The 12,355-nt window shown below is 33.4% G+C and overlaps 1 protein-coding gene across 3 annotated transcripts; it reads left to right on the top strand.

Moving 5' to 3' along the window:
- The first annotated feature begins 2,583 nt into the window (after nt 1-2,583).
- Nucleotides 2,584-5,364, top strand: LOC116113596 (transcription termination factor MTEF18, mitochondrial-like). 3 transcript variants are annotated; one of them, XR_004125451.1, is made up of 3 exons: nt 2,584-4,444; nt 4,958-5,058; nt 5,160-5,364. XR_004125451.1 is itself a non-coding variant. In XM_031399746.1 (3 exons), the coding sequence occupies exon 1, from the start codon at nt 2,662-2,664 to the stop codon at nt 4,441-4,443; it is 1,782 nt and encodes a 593-aa protein (XP_031255606.1). In that variant the 5' UTR covers nt 2,584-2,661; the 3' UTR covers nt 4,444; nt 4,611-4,656; nt 4,958-5,139. The 3 variants fall into 3 exon arrangements, 2 of the variants coding, with proteins under 2 accessions (XP_031255606.1, XP_031255605.1); XM_031399746.1 differs by lacking the exon at nt 5,160-5,364 and adding an exon at nt 4,611-4,656 and having other exon boundaries at nt 4,958-5,139; XM_031399745.1 differs by lacking the exon at nt 5,160-5,364 and having other exon boundaries at nt 4,958-5,139.
- Nucleotides 5,365-12,355: the final 6,991 nt, after the last annotated feature.

The raw sequence follows: 12,355 nt of genomic DNA, 5'->3' as shown, positions 1-12,355 counted from the left end.
TAAGAAAGCTTTTCATGTTTCTTTACTCTGCAAATTGCAGTTTTAAACTTCTCATTCATATTTTCACTGCAATGTTTCAAACTTCAATTAATATTTGTAGATTATTCAGCACCATGACCGTAAATCTGAGCTTCCTAAACCATTATGAGCATAAAACCAGTTTCAAGATCAAAATACTAGCTAATATTGATGCAAAATGCTAATGAAATACATTTTTTTTAACACTTATTAATGATCTCAATTTTTTTTTGCAACTAATCATATATAATAACACATTTCAATAGTCCTTAACATATTGGAAAGCCAAAAGCAACAGCACAAACATATTCATACTAGCATTTATAATAACACAGTTCAATTAACTCAATGTACGTACTCATATGAAAAGAGAACAATACTAGCATGTTAGGAAAAACAAAGAAGAAAAGTGGGCCAAAATAATACCTTACTGTGACGGCGAGAAAGACGGTGGGACAATGGGTAACTCGACAGCAGGAAGAGAACAAGACAGCGATGAAGAGAATAACAGGCGAATGACAATGGCGAAATGACGATGACGACAGTAAGAATCATGTTTTACAAAATTTTATAATGGGGGAATTTGTCATTTTATTCAACTATTAAGAATTACATTTAACCCCTAATAGTTTAAAAAACCCTCGATGTAACCCCTTTTAACTCGAGCCAGACTTGGCACACAAGCCGTTTGAGCTGAGCCGAGCAATCATCGAACTCGGCTCAAAACTCATTCACAAATCAAGTCGAGTCAACTCGATTGAAGCTAAGCTGGCTCGATTCAAGCCAAGCCGAGCCCTTGATGAGCCTTACTCAAGTCGAATCGAGCTGGCTCGCAAGCCGCTTGATTCATTTAACAGTCCTACAAGGGTCTGTTTGCTGGAATTCAAACATGCTAGACATCTGAAATCACTGATTTAACCGACCGAGCCACCCAGGAACCAACCCCTTGACTAGGTCAAGGGGCGATCCGAGTTTCAAAACATTGCTAGCTAATCTAACTATTAAAAAACAACATTATAAAATGGATGACACCAAATACAGGAACACAAAACCTTATTATCCATCAAAACTTTAAATTGACCAACACAAAATCTCATTGATAATTTTAGATTAGCACCAAGAAGCCAAATTTCTTAAGATACTCCATTTCAAAGTTTTAAAACTAAATTTATTTTTTTCTTATGGCACCCATAAATTCCATAAATGCCCTTCATTCCTTTTTTTTTTTATATTTTATTTAACATTTCATTCTTTTCCCCTCCACCATCGTCATTCCTAAAATAAAATTTTAGATAATTGAAAAAAATTAAAGCAAAAAAAAATAAAAAATCCTTACAAATAATCACAAGCACCTAATATATTTAAATAATATCAAAAAATATATAGATTAAAATCGCTACCAATACTTTGAAGAAAAAAATAATAATAAATTTATATGTTAAGTAATTAAAAACCTACAATTTTATATTCCTTGTAACCTAATATATTCTTTTGCATATCTTCTTTCTCCAATAAACTATCATTTTTGCTCTAAGAATAATTTGAATAGTAAAAAAAAAAATTAAGGTTTATGAGATAATAATTGTGTCAAAAGCATTTGTAAGAATAGGAAATTAAAGTTAATTTTAATTGTGTTGTTGTTGATCTTCTTCTTCTTCTTCTTCTTTAGTTTCTTTTCTAAGTTTTATAATTTTTAAACCAGTTATGAATTACATTGATTAAATAGAAAACTGTCATATGACGCAACTTAAATTAAACAAAGAGTTTATGTTAGTTTTTGAGTGTTTTTAGAGTTAATGATTTTGTAGAAACAATAGACTTTAAAAAATTGTAGATCGTAAGTAATAACATGTTTGTAAATCCTTCTTAAATATTTTTTAATATATATAAAAAAAAAAAACAATAATAAAAAAAAATTTAAAAAAAAATAAAACTATAAAAAAAAATAAAAAAAAAGAAAAAAAAAAAAAAAAAAAAAGAAATAAAAAAAACAATATAAAAAAAATAAATAATGAGAAAAAAATATTAAAGAATAAATTTAAAAATTAAACAAACATCTTTCACCCTTTGAGAATCACGCAAACGTATCTCACCTAAAATGCTTCTTATTGAGAACTTAAATCATAAACTAAACCCCAAACTCATTCTTTAGACTATGTGGGATATAACAAGAATATTTTTTAATGTGTTGACCTCCATCCAATACATGTGATAAGGAATTCCAAGTTTTCATAGGGGTATTTTCGTCCAATAATTTCAACTTTGGTTATAAGTAGCAAACTCGGGAAACTATTTTTCCAAAAAGAGCCTTCCCAAATCCCAACGTGGGAATCTTGTAAAAACCCAATTACAAATTAGGGTTTTAACTCATCTTCTAGGGTTTTATCAATCAAGCAATGAGCTATTGAGCCCAACCATAATGAGGAAGAAAAAACTCAATTAGAGAATAATTCTCGAAGCTTCTTCTTCTTCTGAGCAAAAGCATCAATTTTTGCTTATGGGTAAGAAACTTGGATTTTCTCATTCTCATTCTAGTTGTTTTTAATCCGGCCATTTTATTACAGTTCTTGCTTAGCATTTCAAATATCCCACATTGATTCTGCTGAAATTTAATGTTTAGCTCATTAAATCTCACGTCTTGCCATGATATTACCCAGAATCCGCAAAAGGGTATTTGAATTATCTAAGATGATTGGCCAATCCAATCAGATTGCTCCCTTTTCTTCTGTGTTCAATGAAAAATGTGTTGTAATGCGGTACCCATCTTTCAGTTCAGTTAAATTTCGAACCTTTTGCAGTTCTAGAGTGACACACTTAGCAAAAGTCAGTCCCACTGAGTTAACTCAGTCACCTGGTTCTTTGATTTCCAACCAGGTTTCTCGGCTGGCTAGAACCGAGGCTCAAGATGTGTTATTTGATTACTTGCATGGTACTAGGAGCTTAAGCTATACGGATGCAGAGCATATCAGCAAGAATTCGCCATATTTTATTCAAAGTTTGTTATCCAAGATTGATGCCGAGAAGGATGTGACTCGGTCTTTAGCCAGGTTCCTTAGATACAATCCAATTAATGAGTTTGAACCATTTTTCGAGAGCTTGGGTTTGAGCCCATTGGAGATCTCCTCACTTCTTCCGCAGCACTTGATGTATTTGAGTGATGATGATATCTTGCTTGAGAACTATCATGTGTTGTGGGTTTATGGGATTCCTCGTAATAAGATGGGAAAGATGTATAAGGAAGCGAGAGAGATATTTGGGTATGATTATGGAATATTAAGTTCAAAACTTCAGGCTTATGAAAATTTGGGTCTAAGTAGAAACACAGTTATTAAGCTAGTCAGTTGTTGCCCATCGCTTTTGATTGGTGATGTTGATGATCAATTTATTAAGGTTCTTGAAAAATTAAAAGGGCTAGGATTCAAGAATGACTGGATTGGGGGATACTTATCTGGTAAGAGCACATACAATTGGAATCGAACAGTTGACACAATGGAATTTCTTGAGAAAGTGGGTTATAGGGAGGAGCAGCTTTGTGATCTATTTAAAACAAATCCAGGGTTAGTCTTTGAGGGTTCTGGGCGGAAGGTTTATTTGTTGGTTGGCCAGTTACTCAAATTGGGTTTGAAGATGAATGAAATCTATTGTTTGTTTATGCAAAAGCCACAACTGTTGTCTGGAAAATGTACAAAGAATCTATTGCAGGCTGTGGGATTCTTGGTTGAGATTGGAATGAGAATGGAAAACATTGCAAATATAGTGTCTAAGCATGCGGAACTTATGGGTTCATGTTCTCTTAAAGGACCTAAAACTGTTTGCAGCAGTTTAAAAGTCAACAGAGATGGTTTATGTCAAATTATAAAAGATGACCCGTTGAAATTGTTCCATTTGGCTTCTAAAACAAAAATTAAAATTTATGAACAGGCGGAACTCCAAAATCCTAGTAAACATCTGGAGAAAACAACATTCTTGTTGAGATTGGGGTATGTAGAAAACTCAGAAGAGATGACGAAAGCTTTGAAAAAGTTCCGAGGAAGAGGGGACCAACTACAGGAGAGATTCGACTGCCTGGTAGAAGCCGGTTTGGACACAAATATTGTCAGACGCATAATTAAACATGCGCCAATGGTGCTTAACCAGAGCAAAGAAGTGATCGAAAAGAAGATGGATTTCTTAAAGAACTGTTTAGGGTATCCAATCGACTCTGTAGTGGCATTTCCATCATATTTATGTTATGATTTGGAGAGGATTAATCATAGATTTACAATGTATGTGTCGCTGAGGGAGAGAGGTGCAGCGAAGCCCAAATTGTCCTTAAGCACTATCCTTGCATGTTCAGATGCAAAATTTGTAAAATATTTTGTAGATGTCCACCCTGAAGGTCCAGCCATCTGGGAAAGTATAAGGAAATCGTCAAATTCAAGCTAAGGTGAAGTCTATACTTCATTTATATACTTTTTTTCATAAATCAAATTGAGTCCACTTGGACAATATAATTCTGCATTGCTAACCATATATTGTTGCACATCTATGTAAACTCTGATATGATTGTTGCACCTCATCTTCTCAAATACTTGCTACGAAATTTTGCATAGTTGGGTCGTTCAGCATGCAGTTTGGACTTTGGGCAATTTAAAAACAGTAAGTGTGTTGTTAATGACATAAAAACTGAATTGATACCATTTATATCTCATCTTACTGTAGTTTTTGGAACGAGTTTGTTTTCAGATGTATTTGTGGTAGTTTTTTTATTGTCATATTTTCAGGAACCTAATATGTCCTTGAAAAAACTGAGGAAAACTGAATATTCATATTCATCTAGTTTCCAAAGACCTAATCTAGTATTAACTGGGATTGAATGTGAAAATGTGAAAATTAGAAGTTTTCATGGTACTAGTGGATGTCACTGTATTGACTGAACATTCTCTCTGGAGTTATGCAGATATCAAGTTCATGTATCTGGATGGCAGTAACAGGCTAATAGCAGCATTCAACGGAATTTTAGAAATTTCTGTGTGAAATATTAGAAGTGGAGATTGAGAGGTTGTTTTATTTACGTTTAACAGAATGGAAAACTTGTTCTAAAATAATTTTGAGATTTGTACAACGTGATTGGAGGAAATGAAACAATTTATATTTTCCAGGGTTGCTACAACAGGCAGTAAATATATTTGGGAGCACGCCGACGGATTATCGGATCTTTAAACAGGAACTATTTTTTGGATGAAATATAGATTTAAAAGAATAATTCGATTACCTGCCTCATATTTCAGTTGTATTACAAATACTCAAATGGAATACCTTTTGGCCTAGCTCTGCTGATACTTAACAAGATCTTCAGCTCTGTATTTCCCCTTAATTCAAGTTTATAATGTTTGATTTGGTTCAATTTTCATTTCACACCTCATTTCTTCAAGCTTTTCATATGATTCTAATGTGAAGTCCTATATAAAGAAAGAGGGTTTCACTTATTGTCAACTCCGGGTCCAATGTTGTTTGCTTTGGTTTGTTTTTGGGCTTCACAAAAATTCTTCTACTCAAAATGCACCTACTTAGTTATGTGGATCTATAAATTGAATCTCAAGTTCATTAGCTAACAATGTAGTATGACACTTATGGTACCTAAAGGTAATGTAATACTCCATATAGAACCATGGATCATGGACGGAGGGTTGACTAAGAGTCTGTTTGTTCAAGTTTATAAGCAGGTAGTGCTTATAAGGTAATTTAAACTTAAAAGAATTTGAAATTTAAGCAGTTACGTGTTTGATCAAAATAATTATAAGTAACTGATAAATGGTTGACGCGTTTGGTAAAATGTAGTTTATAAGTACATTTTATTACTAAAATAACTAAAACGAATACTACATTATTTTATCAAAAAATAAATTACTGTATGTTAACTCAATTTTTTATTATAATTATAAATAGGGGTGATATGGTAATATATTTGATCAAAGTTGCTTATAAGCAGAATGGTTCAAAGTTGTTTATAAGCAGAATGTGTATAAGAAGAAAAAAAAAGATCAGGTTTCCCCCAACTTCTTATTATTATTATTATTATTATTTTGGTTTATAAATCCAAAAAAAATTATAAACAAACATGCCAGCTTGATTTTAGAGTTTATAAGCTCAAACAAACATCCCCTAAATCATGATCCGATGGTCCTCAATAGGGAGGAGTGGTGGATAGCATTACATAATCTCATTTAGCTAGATCCAATCTTCTAACCTCTCATATTTTCTCAAATGGCAATACTATACTTACAATTCAATCTTACAAATCCGACATGACAGTTCGTAATTGGTTTTTGATGAATTTTCCCGTCTGACCAATTGCAAGCTATCACGTCGAAGTTGTGAGAAAAAATTTGTGAGATTAGGTTGTGAGTCGATATTTATTGTTTCTCAAACTATCCTTACCTATAAATAACACCAACAAACTTTAATTTCTCGAATACGGTAATAATAGTGCTATACAAATTACAAAAGTAATTATTTTAAGAAAAGATATTCACAGATGGATGTCAAAACGATTAGAGGAATAAAGCAGGGCCACAACTGTTTTTTTAAGAGTGCAATAAAATTTAGCTGATTCATATTTGTTAAAAGGGGGAAAAAAAAAAGAGAGAGAGAGAGATTCCTCCTCTTAATTTAGTGGAAGATAATTAAAAGGGTCCTCAATCTTTTCCACTTTAATAGCATAAGGAATTAATTCTGGCAATATTTTAACCTCTAATGGGATCAAAAGAAGGAATTTCAGATATTGTTTTATTTTTCCCAGATGCCATATTACATTAAAGTGTCAAAATTCTTGGAATATTTACTGCTATTACTGCAAATCTATGTTCCCCCAAAATAAGAATTATAAAATTCAATGGATAGGATTAATTTAGGAATTAAGAAGTTTTGACATTTTAAAGCAGAAAAGATCATTAGATTAACACGAACACCATATTCCTTCAACTTCGGCTCCCATAAGTAGCCACTTACAGCTCTCACCATCAAATTTTTGTGTTACATTAATTGAGAGGAAAGGATAAAGTTGAAAATTAACGTATCTTGTAAAGTAAAAGTATAAAAACTGAAAAAAAAAAAAAAATATATATATATATGTACTTTTTAGAATATATATGTTTGAAAATTGAAAATTCAATAATAAATTTTATTTTTAAAGAAAAAAGATGATGATCAGACGATCTAAGAAGGTGGTTCTAAAGATCTATGATTGTCCTATTCCTCTTTTTCTTTTTCAATAAAAGTAAATTTCTTTAAAAAATAATATTAAATCTTAATTTTTTTTTTTTTAAATATCTTTTATTATTTCGAATATTTGATATATGATTAAGTATTTTAACATGTAAGCTCTATTTTACTCCTCTCAATTAAATTTAACACAAAAAATGGACAGCAAAGGGTATAAGTGGCTAATTATGGAAAAAAACTGAGTTTTTAATGTTAGAGAAGGTGTAATGAAATAACCCTAACTTAGGAGCTCTAATAGAAATTCTAAGGAGTGAGATGTTTGTATTAACCTAATGATCTTTTCTATCCGTCTGAGAAACTTGCCAAATGTTATAAAACCTCATCGCTGATTATAAAAACTGTCACGAAATATCTTTTTCAAAAACATTTTACATAGTTAGCAAAAAAGACGGTGATCAGTCTATCAAGTTGGAGTAATACTATACTTACAACATAATCTCACAAACTCTCTCACAATCCTTAAGTGACAATTTCTAAATTTTTACTGATGAATTTTCAACAGTAAAAAACTGAGAACTCCCACATAAGATGATGAAAAAGAGTTTGTAAAATTGAATTGTTAACCCATCTTTATTAATAATATTTAGATTCCCACATAATCAAGTGAACGCGTTTCTACTTTCTAGTATAAACGCTTGAGTTAAAAGTAAAGTTACACATATTGAACCAAATGTGAAGAATATTTTACTCTTTAAATATTGAAATTTCATAGAATTAATTAGAATAAAACATAAAAATACCTGAATAAATCTTAATCTATCTGAGAGTATNATAAGAGAAATTAATATACAGATAATTAAATTAACAAGTTATTTGGATGGGTTGAATCTGTTATATCCTGGACTTTTAATTTAACTTATATCGCTTTTAACATAAATAAGCATGCAGAAATTATATCTATATGCAATGTATTCGTGATCTTCTGTTCTTTAATTAGTAATTACTTAACATTATCCTCGTCAATTTTTCATCACAATTCACCTAATTTTCGTTTATTGATCTTAAATATTAATATTTAATTGTGAGCATTTATTTATTTGATGTGAAATGTCGAGATATGCATTATCATTCACTATAGTCGGGGAGAGTAGTTAGATTGCAAATCATTTGTTGTTGAATTCTTATTTCAGTTCTTTTTGACGAGGGTCTTTTGGTATGATAATGCTGAAAATATTTCTTCGTCTTATGTTACAATGCGTGCTGACATCAGACTTTCATTCACTCTTTTAAGCTAAAATTAAAAAATAGATAAAGTAAATCATGTGATTCAACAAAAATAATGGTAAACACCCGCTTTTATATATACATAGTATTCATGTCAGTTTACACATATCTTATTTATCTAATATATATTGAATTTTCACTTACAAATTTAAATTTTTAAGTGGGGTGACAATTTAACATGGTATCAGAGGCAAATGTCTCAAATTTGAATCCCCCACATACAAACTAAATAAAGAAAAATGAAAAAATTTAAGTTTGATGTGAAGAGGCCTATTAATATATGTTAAGTCATCACCTACAAGCTTAAGTTTTTAAATGGTATGACAATATAACACACCTTAACTAATCATGTGATACCTTAGAATTATCAATCAGATAAAAAATCTAGTAAAGACCACTATTAGAGATTGTGATGACTTGAATTCGAGAAATCATATAAATTTATATCCTCATTTGTTCTTTTGCCATTAAATCTGATGATTGGCATTAAATATTTTTAATTATATATTTTATGGCTTTTAAGCCAAAACAAATATTTAGGATACAACACCGTATAATGTCACCAATGCATTTAAATTACTCCATTTAGTAAAATTCCATTACATAATATATAAATTGAAAATTTTATATGTCAATGTCCAGAAATTTTAACCCGTAAACCAAAAGTTAACGATTAATTATTAGCTTTAATTTTTTATTTCGTAAATTCATCATCTAATCGTTGACTTTCCGTTTACATGTTAATAATTTATAGACGTCCATACCAGAAAATGACTGTATATATAAACGTTTATCTGCAATTTACGAATAATTCTATATATTTAAAGCTACATCCCATCTGATGTAATTGTTTGTGTAACGATATTTTATTAATATTAAAATGATGAATTAAATATATTAATTTCTATGACTAGTAGTATTGATGTGCATATAAATGACGTGGAATTGTACTTATATTCAAAACTTTCAATTCGAGGTGGGACTACAGCAGATGGATATCCATAAATATTAGAAAAATGGGAAGTGCTAACATAACCATGTTCTACAAATCGATGATCTGTACCTGGCTGGGCACACAAATCTTCTATAAAAAGGCTAGAGGCCATTGTTTTTCATCACAGCCTTCTCTTGTTTAACTGCAAATACTATTGAGCTTCTTGAAATCAACAGGGAAAAGATATGTCTCCAGTTGGTCAGTTGGAAACTGATGTAGAGATCAAGGGTCCTGCCAAGAAGTTTCATGATGTCTTCAGCTGCGGAAACTGATGTAGAGATCAAGGCTCCTGCCAAGAAGTTTCATGATGTCTTCAGCTGCAGACCTCACCACATTTCCAATGTCTGCCCTAAAAAGATACAGGGTGTCGATTTACATGAAGGTGACTGGGGAAATTCTGGCTCTTTAATCTGCTGAAGTCATCACACTCAAGCCTACTGGTTTATAAGAGGGGGTAATCCTCCTATTTAACAAGGCCTTATTGGGTGAGAAGTCAGGCCCACCTCAAACTCTGACATGGTATCAGAGCAATCCGTTGCCTCCGCTACAATCCTCTCTAAGCCATTGTTTCTCTAAACCTACAAAACAAGGCAATAGGATTAGATTTTTCAAACATCACAAAATGGACCCAACCAAAACACCAATTGAACCAGACTCAAAATCCACAATGACAAATGAAGGCCCACACAACCAAAGTCCAACAGGCCCAAACATCCACATTGGTCCAAATCATCCACCAGAGCCCAACCAACAACCCGGCCTCAATTTTCAACCCGGCCCATTTCCATTCGGGTTTATAGGTCAAAACTCTAACCCGATGGGTCAAAATCCCTACCTGATCTTCCAAATCCTTCCAACCTCCATCAGTTAACCGAAACCAGGGGATGCCCTTGTGCTCGTCAAACAGCCATTGGCCGGATCTCAAAATTACGTCACTTGGGCTAGAGACTTCCGGCGAGCTCTGGTAACCAAAAATAAGGAAGGGTTCATCGATGGAACCCTTCCCCAACCCACTGAACCGCATCTGATCCAGCACTAGATTCGATGCAATACTCTTGTTCACGCTTGGATCAGTAACTCCCTGACCCAGGAGATTGCTGCCAGCTTGCCTCAGACAGAAAACGCACATGAAATGTGGACAAACATCCGAGAGATGTACGGCCAACTCGATCTCGCAAAGATTTTTACTTTGCGTAAAAACCTTCTTGAAATCAAACAACACAACTTGCCAGTCACAGTTTATTTCAATCGCCTTTTGGCGATTTAGAACAAGCTCGATGTTGTTGAAGAACCGATTGAAGGGCCTTCCATGATTCTTCTCCAGATCAAGCACCTGAAAGATCAAAACAGGTTAATACATTTTTTGATTGGTTTGAATGACAGTTTTTTGGCTTTTCGAACACAGATGTTGGCTACATCACCAGCGCCATCTCTCCAGCGCTCCTACCAATTGGTCGTGCAAGACGAAAGCCAGAGATCAGCTTCGTCTGAATCCTAACTCAGTACTGAAGCTGCTGCTTTCGTAGTCAATCCCCAACGGCGGCAGACTGGACCACTAGAGATGAAACATGGAAATGAAAAAGGGCGGCTAGGGCAATATGACAAGGAAAGCCATCTTTTATATGGAGTAGTTAACGGCCCATATCTCACCTCCTCATCCAATGGCTCACAATCAAATTGGCTTAATAACGGTTTGGGCTCAAATTTGGTTGCTATCCCAAATTCCAAAAATGGCCCCAGTTTTGTAGCTGGCCCAAATTCGGGAAATAGCCCAGTCCACTCCACAAATTTCAATTCCTCTCATAGGCCATTCAAGTCCAACAAAAATCGTTATTGCGATTTTTGCAAAAGGAGAAACCACACGAGAGACACTTGTTGGAAACTACATGGCCGCCACCAAAATCAACGGTCTAGATCTGCCACTGCCAATCAAGTAAGTCACCCTGTCAATTCTGAGAATAACGCTACGGTCCATATGTTTAGCCAAGAACAGTATCATTAGATCCTGCAACTACTAAATCAAAGTCCGCAGACCAATACAACATCCTATGCAGGTACATCTTTTTGTTCCAATATTACAAAAGAAAATTTTTGGATAATTGATTCAGGGGCTGGTGACCACATTATTTGCGATCCCAAACATTTTTCCCACACATCCCCTATACCCTATACATCAGTCCGCATGCCCAATGGTACACATGCCTCAGCCACCCAATTAGGAACTATTCATCTGAATGAACATTTAATCCTTCATAATGTCTTTGTTCCTGCTTTACGTTTCAACCTCATCTCTGTTTCTAAACTATGTCAAGATAATGTATGTGTATTAAAATTCTTTCCTACCAAATGTGACTTTCAGGACCATTTGATTGGGAATCTGATGGGCTCGGGTAAAGTTTACCATGGTCTTTACTATTGGATAGGTGCCTCTGATGCTAAAACCTCAATGTCTTGTAATAAAAGTTCTATTTTTAATACAAAAATTAATAAAACTTCCTTTATTTTGCATCAACGTCTGGGTCATAGTGCATTTATTCCTCAACCCAATTGTCCTATTTGTCCTCTTACAAAATAGTCTGGCACAAAATTTCCCAAACACACGCCTTCCACCACCCTTAAATTTTCCTCAGTTCATAGGGATATATGGGGTCCATATCACACAGCAAATCACGATGGCTCTAGATATTTTCTCACCATCGTTGATGATTACTCTCGGGCACCCTAGGTCTACCTCATGCAATCTAAAACACAGACACTCACTCACATCAGACATTTTTTGTCCATGGTCAAAACCTAATTTGATTTTTCGGTTCAACGAATTCGAACGGATAATGCTAGGGATTTTTTGAACACTCA

The sequence above is a fragment of the Pistacia vera genome, unplaced genomic scaffold (genome assembly GCF_008641045.1).
Source record: "Pistacia vera cultivar Batoury unplaced genomic scaffold, PisVer_v2 Contig686, whole genome shotgun sequence".
In the NCBI taxonomy this organism is placed as follows: domain Eukaryota; kingdom Viridiplantae; phylum Streptophyta; class Magnoliopsida; order Sapindales; family Anacardiaceae; genus Pistacia; species Pistacia vera.
The sequence above is the reverse complement of the archived record's forward strand: the minus strand, read 5'-3'. Positions and strand labels throughout refer to the sequence as shown.